We start from the raw sequence: 18859 nt of genomic DNA, 5'->3' as shown, positions 1-18859 counted from the left end.
CAATTTGGCCAATTTTCGTGTATGTATGCTAGTGTGGTGGTTTTAGCTATGTTTGGGTCGGTTTGTTTATTTATTTGGCTAGCTAGTGTTGTGTCTATTTTGGGTATTTTAAGTTTAGGGGTGAAGATATTTGATTGTTTGCAGTTTTGTTTAAGATTTTTAATTTGGTGTTCATTGAGGTAGTTATTCTTTGGGATATTGGGGTAAGTAAGGGGTGTTTACGAGCTAGAGCTTGGTTTTTGGGGCTGATATTTTGGTTTATTAAGTTTTGGATGAGAGGGTTTGATTGGGACGCGGCCCAGAAATTTAAGCTTAGCTGTTCCCTGCGTAGACTTAGTGGCATTTCTCCTGTTAAGGCCTGAAGTGAAGTGTAGGAGGTGCCATGTTGGGTGCGTGTAATTAGTTTGAGGGCCTGATATTGTATTTGTCAAGTAGGTGTTGCGTAATCAATCAACCATTTGCCCTTAATTAGCTGTCCTGAGTTTTTAGTGGTAGAAAAGGGCTTCACTTTGAGCCCCTTGTTTTCTTTAAGTACAGCGATCTGAGACACTATAAAGTGGTATTTAGGTAGATATAATACTAATCGAAAGATGTGGATCCATTTGATGATACATCTGTGCGATTTAAGTTGATTTTGACAGCCCGGGCCATGTCGGACCGAACACTTCTGACTTGGATTTTCTTAAGAAAATACAGTAAAAATGCTTCACTTTGAGCCCCTTGTTTTCTTTAAATACAATGTACCGTGACATTATAAAGTGGTATATAGGTAGATATAACACTACTCTATAGATGTGAACACATTTGAAGATACATCTGTATGTTTAAAGTTGATTTTGACAGCCCGGGCCAAGTCGGACCGAACACTTCTAACAGGGTTTTTCTTAAGAAAATACAGTAAAAGTGCTTGACTTTAACGGCCCAGTTTTCTTTGAATGCGATATACTGTGACATTATAAAGTGGTATATAGGTAGATATAACACTAGTCTATAGATGTAAACACATTTGAAGATACATCTGTGTGTTTAAAGTTGATTTTGACAGCCCGGGCCAAGTCGGATCCAACACAAGCAAAACACTTCTGATAGAGACTATGTTGAGAATGTAGAGGGAAGGGGGCTTCACTTTGAGCCCCTTGTTTTCTTTAAATACAATGTACCGTGACATTATAAAGTGGTATATAGGTAGATATTACACTACTCTATAGATGTGAACACATTTGAAGATACATCTGTGTGTTTAAAGTTGATTTTGACAGCCCGGGCCAAGTCGGATCCAACACAAGCAAAACACTTCTGATAGAGACTATGTTGGGAATGTAGAGGGAAGGGGGCTTCACTTTGAGCCCCTTGTTTTCTTTAAGTACAGCGATCTGAGACACTATAAAGTGGTATTTTTAGGTAGATATAATACTAATCGAAAGATGTGGATCCATTTGATGATACATATGTGAGTTTAAAGTTGATTTTGACAGCCCGGGCCAAGTCGGACCGAACACTTGTGTGACTGTTGAGAGTATAGGGAGAAGAGGTCTACTTTAACCACGTGCTTTAACCAACGTGTCTGCTTTAAATACGACGATCAGTGACATTATAAAGTAGTATTTACTTATATATAGTACGTTCCTATAAATATAAACGCTATGCCGACAGATGGAAATTTGTATCACGATAGCTGGAAGTATTTGATCTTATTTCGTTTAACGATTGCTCTTTTACATGTTACCAAGATCAGCGACGCTTTCACACAGCTCCACTTTACTCCGAATTACCTATTTATGGTGCACTTTTTTGTTTGGTGATTGTTCATTAATGTCATGTGTGTATGTTTCATCAATTATACGTAGGTATGATCGCCGATAATAAAGTAATTTGCCAGTAACACTTTGGCCCGGCCCGACTTTTAGGCAATCCCCAACACGTCCACGTTTAGTACACAATGACAACGTGTCTACACCGTTCCACTGGTAAAGAAACGAAAGCGAATGAAGCGGTTTTCCAGGAAGTACTTCCTTAGATTTCAGACAATAACAGCAATGTTTCACTCCGGTCCGCCCCACTGCGCCAGCCGACGAAGTAGGTCACTCCCACAGATTCGGCGGAGGTGATAACACTCATATACGGTCATCGAGACCTCAACACGCGTATAGGACACACTGCACATACAGTGAGGCTTCTCAGGGGAACACATAGCACAGTGAGTATTCAAGTCTTACATGAAAGCGTACTAACAGATTAGCTACCGGACTACGGGAAATTACTAATTATCTGTTTCGAGTCAATTAATTTGTAGTGTCCGAGCCTAAACCAGGGCGTTAATTATCAAGTTATATAACTCGTATTTCTGAAATAGCAGTAGGTTGTAATTTTAATATTATAATAAATATATGTTCCCGATCGACAGGTAAACAGGTAGTGGGCAATATATTAATATACACTGTCACATATTGAGTTGTATCACGTCATATCATGTCATGTCATGTCATGAACAAGAGACGACATCTTCAATATATGTTGTCGCCTCCGTGGTCTAGTGGATCGAGCGTCTACCCTGAGAGTGGAAGGTCGGGGGTTCGATGCGCGGCCGCGGTTGACTCGGAGTCAGTATACTTTGTCCGAGTGGGTGTCCATGTTAAAGTGTTGTAACTCAGTTGGCTAGCACTATAAAACCGGCATTAGTCCGGAATTACAATCATCAACATACGGAACCCAACCTCGTCATACCCAAAAAGAGTTAAAAGATTGTAATTGTTGTGTCCCGGTCTGGCGCTCGGCATTAAGGGGGTAAAACACAGACACGCACGCACGCACGCACGCACGCACGCACGCACGCACATCCACTCGTGCATGAATGTCCCTACATAAGAGTAATAATCTTGAGTGCGACTTTAAACCCCATTTCACTCCAACATATACATTAGCTAGCAAATCTGTGAAACCAGACCTTTAAACTCAATGAGACTTAATGAAATTAATTCCTTCAATGATTGGGTCGGGAAGCAGGTACAGGTAAGCTGGATGTAGTGAATTCGTTTTCTCTTTTCCACACGACACCAGTATTATAAAGACATGCAACTTGAGTCAACGTATCAAGATCCGGGTTAGAATAGGTCTTCAGCATTCTATGCTGGTCGTAAGAGGCGACAATGCTTGTCGAAAGAGGCAATTAACAGGATCGGTTGATCAGGCTCGCTTAAATTTGTGAATTGATGCTCAGGATATAAATTAATGGATTGTCTGGTACAGATTCGATTATTTTCAGACCGTCGTCATATAGCTGGAATATTGCTGAGTGCGGCGTTAAACAACAAACAAACACAAAACAAGGTCTTTTTTCAGACAAATATGATATCTTGTCGCTCAAAACCGCACAATAATGTAAGCTTCGTTTGACATACAGCGGCGCTTGGGTGAGGTGAAATGGGGTTTAATGTCGCGTTCAAGATTAATGCACTAATATAGCGCGTGCGTGCGTGTGCGTGCTTGATCTACTCCGATTTTGTAGTACTAGTCAACTGAGATACCATGCCGCAGTTTGACATGAATACCCCACTCAGACACATTATACTGACCAGTCCTTGTTTCAGCCCCTTAATGCCGAGCGCCAGGCAGGGTAACAACAAGTTAAAGTACCTTCTTTTAAAGTATTTTGGTATTTCGAACACCCGACCTTCGGCTCTCTGGGCAGACGCTCCACCATTAAACCACCGAGGCGGTCCAGCAGCCATGGTGGTTATAGAGAATGAAATGTCTGAATTTCTTTAAAAGAAATAATTGTCCACATGTTTTCACACCAGAAAATAATTGTTCAGTGGCTTTCCTGAAGAAACATGTGGTGTGGGTTAAAAATAGTTCGTCTCCTTAATAAGAATAAAAGCGACAAAACCACAGTCATAACCATAAGTTACCAAGTGAGTAGGTTTAAAAGTGAACAGTATGACCTTTCGATATTCTTAAGGAGAGGGTGTCTATTGAGGCTAGATATTTATTTTCATCAACTGCAGCAGAACCAGATATTTAAAAAAAGAAAAAAAAGTAGGAACCTAATTTTGTTTTTAAAAAAACACAAAATGCCTCGCAACAATGTTTTTTGTGCCAGACAATTTCGGCTTTTTCAACAGCCCTGAAAATAAAATGGTCGGTCCCTTAAGCATTTGGTGTAACCAACGCGCACGGATGTGGTCTATACAAATCACGGATGATAACCAGGGCGAAACTGAGACCATTATAAACTTCTGGCAAACCTAAACCACACAGCTGCACAGTGGACTACGGTGTCTTTGGGACGACTGGTCAGTCCGGGCTCAATGACGCAGGACACCCTACAGCGATCCGTATGAGCCAAATAATTACATCTTGTATTATAGATAGGGCAACAGAAATACCAGTATCATTGGGCTTTTTTCACAATACCTCCATTAATCGATCTGACAGTCCCACTGGAAATAATTTAAAATATATTTCCTTTCAGATGGGATGTCTAACATATTTATGAGAACACGTAGCAATCTCACCGAAATCTCATGCTAAAACAATAAGGAACTTATGTTTGACCAAGACAAGGTGGATGTTGTAGGGTCCAGGTAGGTTCCCTTGCAGCACATAAGACTCAGTGTGTAAAGTAAAAAACTGGTTCAGAAGTTCTACTTCATAAGGGCCACCGTGGAGAAGTTGTTGTCGCAGCTATGGATAAGATAACGTGCCCTTACTGTAATGGGAAGTACACATCGTTGGCAAAACATAAAAAATGTCAAAAGAGAGATGATGCTCTGTCGTCAGCAAAACCAAAAGCTTCATCTGTAAAACAGAAAATAAATGACGTAAAGGAAGAAGAATGTCAAGATTCTAAGGAAACGTGCCCTTACTGTAATGGGAAGTACACATCGTTAGCAAAACATAAAAAATGTCAAAAGAGAGATGATGCTCTGTCGTCAGCAAAACCAAAAGCTTCATCTGTAAAACAGAAAATAAATGACGTAAAGGAAGAAGAATGTCAAGATTCTAAGGAAACGTGCCCTTACTGTAATGGGAAGTACACATCGTTGGCAAAACATAAAAAATGTCAAAAGAGAGATGATGCTCTGTCGTCAGCAAAACCAAAAGCTTCATCTGTAAAACAGAAAATAAATGACGTAAAGGAAGAAGAATGTCAAGATTCTAAGGAAACGTGCCCTTACTGTAATGGGAAGTACACATCGTTGGCAAAACATAAAAAATGTCAAAAGAGAGATGATGCTCTGTCGTCAGCAAAACCAAAAGCTTCATCTGTAAAACAGAAAATAAATGACATTAAGAAAGAAGAATGCCAAGATTCGGAGAAATATCAAAGGAGAGATGAGGTTTCCCTCAGAGAAGAAACACATGTGGTTCTCAGTTGTTATGATAAATCAAAGCGTCAAACCGAAATGCATATCAAAAGTAAGAAGACATACAATGGACAGAAACCTGCACTTTCACCCACTGATAAAGAAGAACTGGACAAATTTGCAAATGGTATTTTTGAAAATAAAATAATTATGATCAGCAATACAAGAAACATCAGTGATTTTTTTGGGACGGAGGTCCAGCTGCGGAAGCATCAGATGAAGACTGCTAGGGAAATGTTCAACCCCCTAGTCTGTAAAGTCATCAGTCACCTGCAGACGAAGACCACGTGGGTCTGGGAGGATCTGAAGTCCGGATCCTACTATGATGGCACCAAGGTAAGCACAACACAGTAGCAAACAGTATCGACAAGATTTATGAGACCTTGAAAGGAACACAATAAACTGGTAGTTAATGGAGAGATTACTACGTTAACGGCCATTTGGTTTGTTTGTTTGTTTGATTGTTGTATAACGCCGCACTCAGCAATATCCCAGCTCTATGACGGCGGTCTGTACATAATCGAGTCTGGACCAGACAATCCAGTGATTGACATCATGAGCATCGATCCATTCAAATGGATGACAAGCATCAACCAAGTCAGCGAGCCTGAGCACCCGATCCCGTTAGTCGCCTCTTATGACATGCATAGTCGCCTTTAACAGCAAGCATGGGTTGCTGAAGACCTATTCTACCCCGGATCTTCACGGGTCGTTTATCTTGGGGGTGGGGATTATTATTAAAGACAGTATGCACATTCATCTCATTGCTCTACATCAAGTAACCTTACCCTCTCTTGAGATTCAGAATAAGTCACCAGTACCTCATGCTTTCCTTAAGAACTGTCTGAATTGGGTATTGAGTGGTCAGATTCTGTCACTTGCTAACAGCGTAGCACAACGGCCCGGTGGCGTGAATAGTTGCTGGTGCCTTCAGTGATGTGCCTGGTTTAAACTCGAATAGTTACAAGCCGCCGTCATATATGACTCGATTACTGATTCCTATTGCTTTAAACAGCACAATCCAGCACACCCCAGCACCTTCAAGTTTATCCTCAAAAACAAATGCCTAAAATATTGTTTCTTTTGGCTCCAGGTCTCTCGTCCTGATGAGATGGACTGTATGTTTGTGGCACAGCTGAAGGGCCTGGATGTGTCTACACATGGAGCCCCTGCTGGCTTCTGCTATGTGAAGGTCACACAATCGCAGACGGACCTGAGCAGTCTCTGTAACAAAGGCTTCCTGAGCTCCACCAAATTCAGACAGTATGTCTTCAGTTGCCTGGCGGACATGGAACTCAGACGAGTAAAGAGTATGTCAGAAAATGAGAAAAGTTATTTACATCCTAGCGATAATACAATTTATATGGGCTATCCTGAAGCAAACTGGGTCATCATATTCCGACTGTATCATGATTATGTGTATGAAGAACTATCAAGAAGCGATGATGATGATGATAATGAGCGATGATGATGATGAGCGATGATGATGATGATGATGGTGATGATGATGAGGATGATGATGATGATGAGCGATGATGATGAGCGATGATGATGATGATGATGATGATGAACGTTGATGATGATGATGATGATGATGAAGGTGATGATGATGATGATGATGATGATGATGATGATGATGAGCGATGATGATGATGGTGATGATGATGATGATGATGATGATGGTGATGATGATGGTGATGATACCAGGTGTTCGTCTGGTTGTGAACACCTGGTATCATCACTATTCGAAAATGATTCATAAACACGTACTTATGATATAGACGGAATCGTGCAATGGACTTTTTTATCGCTTTTATTTACATTCTGATTTGTTTTGTTGTTTAACCCCGAACTCGGCAATATTGCAGCTATATGACGGTGGTCTGTAAATAATCGAGTCTGGATCAGACACTCCAGTGATTAATATCATGAGCATCGATCCACGCAAATGGGATCGATGAAATGCATCAACCAAGTTAGCGAACTTGACCACCAGATCTCGTTGGTCGCCTCTTACGACAAGCATAGTCGCCTTTTACGGCAAGTATGGGTTGCTGAAGACCTATTCTACCCCGGATCTTCACGGGACTATTTACGTTCTGTACCTATTCTGACTATTCTATTCATGAACAAACCCATGCATCATGATTTGACATCGGGAACATTAACAGCATTTGATAATCACTGCACCGTTCGTATATCATGAGGGGCGGTCGGGTAGCCTAGTGGTTAAAGCGTTCGCTCATCACGCCGAAGACCCGGGTTCGATTCCCGACATGGGTACAATATTTGAAGCCCATTTCTGGTGTCCCCCGCCGTGATATCGCTGGAATATTGCTAAAAGCGGCGTAAAACATACTCACTCACTCACTCACTCGTATAGCATGATGGCCCTTCCAGTCCCAATGGATGAATTTATGCAACAGGAAAGGAAAATCCACTCAGTCATGCACTCTCTGTTATAGGGGACACTACGCTGGGACCTGGATCCCCATCTTATGGGATCACCTATGACACTGGTCTAAAAACCGGCGACAGTAAATTCCTCATCTCCATTGACCTAGTGCCTGCTCTCCACTTCCCCGGCTGGCCAATCACTGCTCGAGATTTCAGCAGCTGCTCAGACGGAAGACTGAAGGACATCTCGAAGAAAGGTTTCCATGTTGTGGCTAAGGCGTGTGACAGAGGTACTTTCAACATGTTTTCGACTACATTTTCAATTTCAAGTTGAGGATATTTAAAGATAATACTTTGTTACAGTAAAATACGTTTATAACGAACACGCTTATAACGAACTGACGGATATTATGAACTTTATTTTTGGTTCCGGCCATTTGCTGCATAGATGTTGTACATATGCTTATAACGAACTACGGTTATAACGAACTAAAATTAGTGGTCCATTTGAGTTCGTTATAACCGTAGTTTACTGTATTTTCAATGGCCATGTATTCTTACTCTTAATCTAAGTTTAGCAGACACGAATACATTTGTAACCATTTGCCCAAAACACAATTACCTGTTCATATTTGGTTTCTTTGGTATTACACTCCTACACTGTGTTTGTATGATGAGGACTTATGTCTTGGAGCAGTGAGTTAACGCATCTGTTTTACATATATAAGAGAGCCATGAGTATATCAGCTCAAGTCGGCTAATGTAACCCTATCTGATCTAAAATGTTGTGGACTCTGGTTATTGGCAATCCCAACAAGTCTTAATGAGGTCATTCAAAACCAAGGTTGTTGCCTTGATATAATCTAGCAGCTGGTGATTATAAAGGGGCAATGTCTCATCATGGCAAAAGCATGGCAAAATTATCTCACATATATATATAATCTTGTATAAAATTTAACCATGACATTGTAGAGAATTCAAATGCCTGTAAAATGTCATGTATTTGTGATGTCAAAGTTTGTTTACTGAATACATATCTCTCCATAGCTGATGCTAAAGACAGGGATCTTCTTTGGCGGCTGTCATTTTCAGCAAGTGAAAAGACAATTACAAAACACGCCGACATGGGAGAAAAGGGCGAGGAGAAAAAAGATGGATGTGCTGGAAATAGTGAGTCGAAAGCAGAGCGCACGTGTAAGAAGAAGGTGCTAAGAATCTTGAAAATGATACTGGAGATAGCAAAGGACGACCAGGATCGTTGCAAGATTGACGAGAGTCTGGCTACTGGGGGCAAAGAGATCGCCTCAAAACTACGTCTTGCGGTGAAATACACCCGGGAACATGGGTATCGTGTAGACAAACACAAGTTCACCACGTTCCAGCTGAGGACGCTGATGTGGAATGAATTCTATGTAACCACACTAGAGGGTGTTTGGGGCAATGACAGTTTGGTTAACAGGCTAAAACTGTGCATTAGCAAACTGAAGAAGATGCTCACTGGAGAACTACCCATGGAACATTTCTTCATCCCAAACTTTGACATCATGGCTGAAGTGCCTCTGGTCGAGAGGAAGTACCTCTTCATAATGGCGTGTGTGGCAGAGAAACTGCTCTGATGCACAATATCTTGGCAAAAAGGAAAAAGTTGACTAATGGTATCAACTTCTTGGTGCTAAGAATGGATGAACAAATTCTTTATTGCAATTAGGAGCGACGTTTCGGTGTAGGTTCTAAGACTGTTATCAATGGTGCTAGTTATAAGGCAAGTGATCAACAGCTAGATAGGACATTACATATATTTGAATGTTTTTGAAGATGAAATACTGTAGTAGAGAGTAGTTCTGTATATATTGATCATGTTTTATTAATTAGCTTTTAATTTACTTATGTATGTCGTCAATAATGTTATTTTGTATATTTCAGATATTGCAGTATTTAAGAATTATTTATTGTATTTCTCATTTCAGGCTGCATACTTAAGTAGTTTTAAGTCAAGTATCATCATTAAAGCCCTATTCTAATGTCATGTTTTATTTAGTGGGTCAGTCAACTTCTTGGTGGTCAATCAGAGTGTAAGCCCAGGCATCCTCTGGATTGGCTAGTTTTAAATCTCTGCGTCCCACTTTCAAAACCCTTTGTTTTCACCCTGCTCTTTGCATTAACACTTCACTGTGCACTGGACTGGAAGAAAGGATAATACTTATATAAAGGTTAGTATTTTATGCCAGTATAATTATGTAAATCACTTTAGTTTAATAAATGTCCATATATATATATATATATATATATATATATATATATATATATATATATATATATATATATATATATATTAAACTAAAGTGATTTACATAATTATATATATATATTCGTAATTAAATTTAAACATGTCACTTTTACTAGTATTAGTGTGTGCATGGTGAGTGTATGTATACTGTATATATTACATTTCACTATATGTGTGTCTGTGTTAATCTAGGACATTTGTGTATTCAGTAACTTGTACCGTATATTAATAATTTGATAATAGTTTACATGTTAAGTTCATATGTGTAAATAAACATGTCTTCATGGAGGGATTTATCTTATTTATCTTATTTACGAGGGATTGTGACCACCCAAATACACCCCAGTGGGAATTCATCGGATATATATATATATATATATATATATATATATATATATATATATTGCTTGCATTGTTATAAAATAATATAATATTATATTTATTGTACTATATTTATATTAAATGTGTAAATCCATTAAACTTACATATCTAAGCTTATAATTGTTAAATGTTATAAATGTTATAAAATGTATAGCTAATAAGTGTAGTAGATTATTATTTAGTCTGCTTCGGTTTTAATGTACTGGATATAATTGTATGTTTATTATTGTATTCATTGTCCCAGGGTGTCGGTTTATCACCACAGAAAATAAATCAGACCTCACACCTTAGCCTGTGTCATTATGTTTTGGGATATGCACATATTTATTCGATCCCCGGCCCGGTCATACCAAAAGACGTTAAACGATGGCACTTGTTGTTACCTGCCTGGCACTCGGCGTTTGGGGGATAAAACAAGGACCGGTCGGCTCGGAGTCAGTATACTGTGTCTGAGTTGGGTATTCATGTTAAACTGCGGCATGGCATCTCAGTGGGCTAACACCATAAACTCGGCATTAGTCCTTACTAGTACAGGAGCACACACACGTACACGTACACACGCGCGCGCGCGGGCGCGTTCATGCACGTCGCTTTATAATTGCAATAATCTTGTACGCGACGTAAAAAGAACATTTCACATCACCTGTATCCCTGACCGCACACATAAAAGAAATAATTTAGCACGGGCCAGGTTTTGGCAGGGGATACGGCTATGACTGGAGAAATAGGTAGGTGCATGTTACATGCTTGACGGTGTTTTATGTGCAGAACAAGAACGAATATGAAAGTGACAGCAGCCTGAGGCATTGAGCTCACCAGCCGTCCTGGGCCCCGTTCAACAAAACGATCTTAGCGCTAAGATACTCCCATACTTTAACATAGGCTTACGACAGACTTAGCACTAAGATCGCTTTGTGGAACAGGCCCTTGCCTTGTAGTTGCCCTGTCATCTGTAGCAGTATCGTGCACGTGACTTGCCAGGTATGCATATATTCGTCTAAATTAAAGAGCCGCGAATCGCTGTGCAGAGTTGCGTCCCTTAGGCGTGCCTGAATCCTATGATCGTAGGTTCGAATCCCAGATTCGTCTTGATTATGTTTTTTAATTGTCCGCATGACACCTGTACCTGTACCTGTACCTCATATACCACATCAAGCTGAAACGCTATGATGCTTGTTAAGCGAAGAAATTAAAAGGTATTCAATCAGAAAAGAATGAACTAGTTTGCACTTCCAGATATTATACAACCGTGCTTCATATATAGTGAAAATAACATAATATTTGGCCATTCATCTGATCAGCAAACAGAGCTACACGCCCTAAAAGAGGGGTGGTGTAACAACTAAATTAACAATGTTAATATCGGGCGTAACCACCATTTGCGTCGCTGGAGGAGAGGCAGCGGTGGCGCATTGAGGGGGATGTTGTTCCACATGTGGAGCATTAATTTGGTCAACTGAGTTAGCGTTACCGGCTAGTTCTGGCCCTGTAGTAGGCGTCGTTCCGTCTCATCCCAGACATGTTCTATGGAGGAGTGGTCTGAAGAAACAGTCTGCCATGGCAGTACAGCAATGTTATGCTGTCTCAAAATGTCTGCAAAATAAGTCACGTGCATTAACAGTGATGAGTTGTGTTCTCCCATGAGTTGTGGTGCCACCCCATACCATTACACCTCCTCCCTAAAACTGACGACGTTGACTAAAGCAAGCTTCGCTAATACGTCCTCCTGGATGCCTGTCAAGATGAAACCTGGACTCATCTGTAAACAGTATACTGTTCCAGTCGAATCTTCTAAATCTTAAATGCTGTCTATAACAAGCTAAGGATGCCTGACGGTGACGTGGAAGCAAAACTGGGCGTATCGCTGGATGTCGGAGCCGGATGCTGTGCTCTCTCAGTCAGTTTGGTACGGTTCTGCCACTATAAGTGGTCTCAACACAAGGTGAGGTGAGGTGAAATAAGATTTAACGTCGCGTCCAAGATTATTGCACTTATATAGCGACGTGCATGTACGTGTGTGTGCTTGTCTGGCTGCTTGTACTAGTCCGGACTGATGCCGATTTATAGTGCTAGCCCACTGAGATACCATGCCGCAGTTTAACATGAATACCCCACTCAGACACAGTATACTGACTCCGAGCCGACCAGTCCTTCTTTAGCCCCTTAATGCCGAGCGACAGACAGGGTTACAACAAGTACCATCTTTTAACGTCTTTTGGTATGACGCGGCCGGGGATCGAACCTTCCGCTCTCCGGGCGGACGCTCTACCACTAGACCACGGAGGCGGTCTCTCAACACAAGACTTGCCCGACCTGTTAATGCTGAAGTTTGGTATAATTGATTCTGTAAATGAACCAACCGAATGTGGTTGTCTTGTTGACGTGACGTCACACGTGGACGACCGGCCCGTGGCAAGTCATTGGTGTTGCCCTGCTTTAGATAACGTCTCCAAGAGATAATATTGTTTGTTTTGTTTGTTTGTTTGTTTGTTGTTTAACGCCGCACTCAGCAATATTCCAGCTATATGACGGCCGTCTGTAAATAATCGAGTATGGACCAGACAATCCAGTGATTGACATCATGAGCATAGATCCACGCAATTGGGATCGATGACAAGCATCAATCAAGTCAGCGAGCCTGACCACCCGATCACGTTAGTCACCTTTTACAGCAAGCATGGGTTGCTGAAGACCTATTCAACCCCGGAATCTTCACGGGTCAAGAGATTATATTGTGTTTCGGTGAACATTAAAATGTCTGGCAGACAATTCTCTTTACAGCATACCCACGGCGCGTAGATGTTGATTTTCAGCAAGCCGGAGAATTGGTAAGCTTTGTTTACGGTTCAACAAAAGTGTTTTATGAGCACCTGATAGCTAAACATTTGTTCAAAAGCCACGTGTGTGAGTATCATGCTCCCAACAAACACGCAAACATCCAAATTGTGCGTCCTGCTAAAACATTCACGTGCAAATTGTGAATCACGACCTTAAAGTCGAGGTGATGACTTCATGAATAGGTAATGAAAGATTCCTTATTTAATTAAAGAATGAATTTATTTGAACTTTATATGAAGCATCGTCACATTTTTCCGTTGGAATAGTTGAACCCATAACAGTCCACGGAGTATGCAGTGTGATTTGTAAAGATAAGCCCAGCTCCACAGCTTTGACACTGAACCAGCCATTTGACCAATGCTGGTTTAAAACATCATTCGTTCCAGAAGAAAAATGGAAACAAAATCCCAAGGTTTTTACCATGTTCGCTAGACATGCTGGATGTCATAAAAAAATCATTTCTTTTGTTCGGCTACTGTGTTCCTCTTCTTGTTTTGTAGCCGTGGCCGAAAATAATATCCTGTCTCTGATGGTGGTCTTTAATGAGTTTCCCGCAAGGCATGCGCACAACTCGCACTAACTAAACTGCCGGACAACAGAAAATATACACCCATGTTTGATGGTAGCTAAACATGAAAAAAGCAAGAATTTGTCATTTGATGGTTCAGTATTTAGTTGTGTTTTGGACCTTTGCAGTGTTTCGGCGACTGTATTCAGCTTAGTGACGTTTTGATAACGTTTGTAATTGTTTGGTCAAATCCAATTTACAAGTGTATACTTGTTTTGCTCGGCAGTTTATATCAGGACTGGACCAGCACTATATCGTAAACACGTGGCTGCTTAGCTCATTACTCGGATCACCTCAAACCCTCGGGGGGCGGTCGGGTAGCCTAGTGGTTAAAGCGTTCGCTCGTCACGCCGAAGACCCGGGTTCGATTCCCGACATGGGTACAATGTGTGAAGCCCATTTCTGGTGTCCCCCGCCGTGATATTGCTGGAATATTGCTAAAAGCGGCGTAAAACCATACTCACTCACTCACTCAAACCCTCGGGTAGGCATCCATTTTGGAGCGGGTTCCACTTGTTTCATGAATTCACATGACTATCATGTTACGCAACACAACGCCCAGGTAGTCGTGACCCTTATAATAAGGTTGCTCCATATCAAACTGTATACCCAAATTCTATTAACCCTAAAAAGGTGTTTCTTAAAATCGTCCGTCTTGTTGGATGATCTTTACGCGGAGGGATCGGGAGATATGTGTTTTACAGTAAATACATGCAATACCATTAATCCCTTCTATGCATACCGGGGTAACATGCAGACCAATAATAAGTCGATCTAGCAGACCCGAATGCGTATTTATTGTTTACATGTGAATACGAACATTAATTCCCCTAAAGCACCCACGCCTTGTTCTGAGGTCGAACATTGCACCAGTAAAGTAAAAGTAAATAAGAATCACAACGTCATGCATGCGGTGTGCACGTGCACGTTATAGACCTAGCTTTCTTATTTATTAGACGTTTGGTAATAATCATTCATGTAATAAAAACTAAAACCTCATTATCGAGTAACCATTCAATTTTTATGTGGCATTGCTTCAGATGTTTAAAATCCCAAGCACTATACAGATGTAATACTGACAGACCCAGAGGGTGGATGCAGGGGGTAGCCATGCGCACGCGTACGCACACGCACGCGCACACACATTATGCTCGGGATGTTTGTTGTTTACATGGCTTTTACGTCTCATTGTGAGGTTATTACAGGACGAGATGGGGTATGGACGTCGTAAAAAACGTTTTCTTGCCCTCGGGTAAGAAAAATGTCCAAATGTACGTAGTTGTTCATTTTATTTATTCAGCCGAGCGTTTGAGAAACTTAAATTATGTGAACAATAGTACACAGAGTGCCTTGCACGTCGTTATTCAGTATGTCCGGTCTGTGTGCAAAAGGCATATGGTATCGTCACGTTTACCACAGATGTTTAGGCTAGGTAAGGAAGAGGAGGTGGGGTGAGGGAAAATGGGCTTAGAAGTCGCGTTTAAGATTATCGCACATACATAGCGACGTGCATATGTGTGTGTATGTGTGTGTGTGTGTGCGTGCGTGCGTGCGTGCGTGCTTGCGTGCTTGCGTGTGTTCGTATGAGCGTATGTGTGCGTGCGTGTGGGTGTGTGCTCGCGTGTAATGCTGAGCTCCAGGCAGGGATGCAAGAAGTACCATATTTTTATGTATTTTGGTGTGAGGCGGCCGGTCTCGAACCACCGAACTTCCGCTCTCTGGGCAGACGCTCTTTCCGTGGACAATATGGAGGCGGTCAAATATAATTAAATGTAAAAAATAATCTCGTCTAAGGCTACTGCATGGGGAGCTGCATGCTTTTCCGGAATCTCGACGGTATGGTGAAGATCATGATTAAAACACCAACAAAAGCAATACTAATACTTTCACAATAACTCCTACACATCGTCTTTTCGAACTGGCAATATATAAATCATTATCATTCTCTGCACAAACAAGAGGTGCATTGCTTCCCTATGTAGGCCCTATAACCTAATTTGATTTTCGTTGCTGCCTCGATTCAAATTGAAATTTCCCATATTGAAACCATGTCATGTAACACGATATCCATCAAACTGAGAAGGGAAATACGATTCTGTACATTCCTGATAATCAGGTTGTGTCGCGCTAATACGCAAACAAATGCTGAAAACCACGTTCTGTCTTCAACAATCATTGAAACATAAAGAAACGCCAGCAGGTAATTTTTTGTACAATATTGCCAGGATTTGTTTGTGATTCATTTCCAAATGAACACACTACGGTGATATCGCAGAAGTTGAGAAAGCAACCTGACATGCAGTAGAACACGATAAGGCCGGTTGAAAGGAGTGTTCGGTAAAACGCACCCAGAGCACATACTTTGATGACGTAGTGCGCATTCATAACAGGAAAAATGGCCTCTACCGGCCAGAGAGCCTTTGCTCAGAAATTAAGCAAGTAAGTGTGCAATAAGACTGAGAACTACCAGTTATTTAACACAGAAAATATGTCGACTAAACATTATATATCTAAGTAAGCGAGGTATCGTTCCACGTGCATCTGTCTAAAAAGTTGAGTGCGTTATGAAAATGAGTCACAAACAATGATTTTCTACAGGGGTGCTTCTCTCTGATCTGTAAACATGGTAAAATAAGTTTGCGACACAGATCTAACAGGAGAAGCACGTCATGAACCCTTCTCATTTGATCCTCAGGGAATGAAGTTATTGATTTAGCCTGATGATTCAATGACAGACATACATTTACAGAGGGAGAAGATCCTGAAGTGAACTCATGTGTATGGGTGGGACATTGACAACTTTGGGATATCGGGGCTGGTCTGGTGTAGGGGAGGGGGAGCCAGTGAGATTCAAGGAAGGGGAGTGAGCACAAGGGTGGTGAATAAATGACAGTGAAAGAATGAAATGGCTAAAATGTATCACAGCTATCAACTGTAAGGGGGGTGGGGGGTTGCATGAAAAAATGACAGTTCTATATCTTCTTCTAATATGGCATCAGCACCTCCTTATGTTCGTGGGTTTCACCGAAGTTGTATAAACATCTAAGACCTGCATCACCCAAGGTGTTCCATCCACATCAAGCTGACATGCCAAGATACAACTGGAATACTGGTCAAAGCAGCGTTAAACTCAACTCAATCACTCACACACTCCAAAAGAGACCAATATTTATTATAACGAAAGTTATCATGGTTATTATCAAGACTATAAAACAGAGTACTGTACTTGGAAAGCCTCTATAAAAAGAAATTTTACAAAACTTCAGCATGTTGATTAAATAAGTGTCAGAAACATGACATTATCTGTGTATAATTTCCTGGTTTCATAATCATAACAACCTTTCTGCTACACACCAAGTATAGGATACAAACTTAAATTTAAGTTTTGAAAAGCTTTTGGCATGGTATGCTGGTTAGGGGATTACTTGCTCTGTGTTTCAGGTATAGGTTAATCCAATTACCAAGTAAGCTCTTAATCACTCTGATGCATGAACTTTAGGGCTGGGACAGGTAACTCGGGTCGGGTGGGTACTGAGTAGGACCCGGGTACCCACAGGACTACCCGGACCCATGGTTAGTTATGTAATTATATTGTTTAATGGCAATAACTATCTAGAACTCTATGGTTACACAAGACACATATTCACATTTCTTTCCGATTATGCACACATTCCTGCTGACTTTATATGTTTGCATAAAGATAAAACTTCAGTCAACATGGTCAACTTAAGTGTATGCATGACCAGATCATTTTATACCTGCATCTAAATTTTGACAGGAGTAAGGTCAAACGTTTCCCTATCGGACATTTTGTACCTATCTCTTGAGCCCTACAGCGGGTACCCGGGTAGGGTCGGGTAATAGGGGGATGGGTACCCGGGTAGTAAATTTGAACTCTTCACAGCCCTAATAGACTGCATGAACTGGGGTACTAACCCAGTGGCATTGCAGCTAACACTGAGAAATTATCGGATGATAATCTGGAAACTGTTATTTTCTTTCTGGTTTATCAGCTTTTAACCAGTTTTGGATTATTATTTTGCTTAGCCATAAAACATGTTTAACATTTTGAACCTATTCTGAGTCTGGGAAGTACGGTGAATTCTGATGTGGCCAAGTGGTACAAATCTGCATGTACTTGATGTATGGATACCAGTGCCCCATCTTCTTATCTCCAGGGCTTGCATTCCGGTAAACCTTCACTAAACCTTGGCTCCATCCACAAGATTTTTGTGGTCTTAAACATGTTAAATTAATAAATTAGTACCCTGTTGATTTAGCTACCTATCAAAATGAGCAAAAACTTATTTCCAGCTGGAGATATGTAAAGATTTTGTAAAGATTGCTAATTGTCTGCAGAGCATGAAGAGAAATGTTTCAGGTCCAGACTACAGAGGTTTGACTGTTGACCTATCTATTGCAGGCAAGGAGCGGCAGAAGTACGCAGACAGGTGTCCTCCACCATCTTTATAGCACCTGAGCCTACCAATACCAGTGCCAAGAGCACCACCCACTCCCACAGTAGTACCGGCAGCACCTTCATCACCCACCACACTCAGCAAACAACTGGGGTCAGTCATTGCCCTTTGTGGCGTGTTCAGTGGTGTTGAAGACTAGGGCTCACTATCAATATAGATTATGGGTATTGATCAATTATTGATAAACATGATCAATATTGGAGAAGTGAGTTTAAGCAAATAAGCCCCGAAAGAAATCAACACATGTCACAGCACTGGTGAGCAGTGACGCATTTATACATAGATTGTTTTGTGGACATTTGAGATGTTACGAAAAACAATTGCTTTCCATCTTCGACAATTGACATTATTGACAATAACAAGTCTGTTTCAGTAAATCTAAACTTTATTTCATCGTAATAGTTTATGTAAGTTATAAACGATGACAATAATTTCATCTAGAAAATCCTTGATAGTTCTTACCATCGACGATAATTCCAATGATTGATCTTTTTAGCCAGCCCTATTGAACACTACTGATCATGCTGATAGTTTTGTAAAGGCA

At 40.9% G+C, this 18859-nt stretch overlaps 2 protein-coding genes across 4 annotated transcripts in view; both read left to right on the top strand.

The window, feature by feature from the left end:
• The first annotated feature begins 1921 nt into the window (after window positions 1-1921).
• LOC124133238 lies at window positions 1922-10032 on the top strand. Its single transcript, XM_046497554.2, has 5 exons — window positions 1922-2197; window positions 4472-5702; window positions 6460-6676; window positions 7832-8053; window positions 8811-10032. Exons 2-5 carry the CDS (start codon window positions 4686-4688, stop codon window positions 9377-9379), a joined length of 2025 nt encoding a protein of 674 aa, XP_046353510.2. The 5' UTR covers window positions 1922-2197; window positions 4472-4685; the 3' UTR covers window positions 9380-10032.
• A 6184-nt stretch (window positions 10033-16216) lies between these two features.
• Window positions 16217-18859, top strand: part of LOC124133236 (dedicator of cytokinesis protein 7-like) — an 81668-nt gene continuing 79025 nt past the window's right edge. For 2 of the 3 annotated variants that reach the window (XM_048400534.1, XM_048400533.1), the window contains exons 1-2: window positions 16219-16276; window positions 18261-18408. In XM_048400534.1, coding sequence (XP_048256491.1) covers window positions 16233-16276; window positions 18261-18408 — 192 coding nt within the window. In that variant the 5' untranslated portion in view covers window positions 16219-16232. Of the gene's footprint in view, window positions 16277-18260; window positions 18409-18859 lie in introns of all 3 variants that reach the window. The other variant, XM_048400532.1, reaches the window with a different exon arrangement.

The sequence above is a fragment of the Haliotis rufescens genome, unplaced genomic scaffold (genome assembly GCF_023055435.1).
Source record: "Haliotis rufescens isolate VD_foot unplaced genomic scaffold, xgHalRufe1.0.p SCAF_2, whole genome shotgun sequence".
Taxonomy (NCBI): Eukaryota; Metazoa; Mollusca; class Gastropoda; order Lepetellida; family Haliotidae; genus Haliotis; species Haliotis rufescens.
This window is presented reverse-complemented; position numbering and strand designations above follow the sequence as displayed.

Coding starts and splice junctions, on each gene's coding strand:
- LOC124133238 (XM_046497554.2), top strand. CDS start 4,686: ATGGATAAGATAACGTGCCCTTACTGTAATGGGAAGTACACATCGTTG. Junction 5,703..6,459: donor CCTACTATGATGGCACCAAG/GTAAGCACAACA, acceptor TTTTGGCTCCAG/GTCTCTCGTCCTGATGAGAT. Junction 8,054..8,810: donor GGCTAAGGCGTGTGACAGAG/GTACTTTCAACA, acceptor ATCTCTCCATAG/CTGATGCTAAAGACAGGGAT.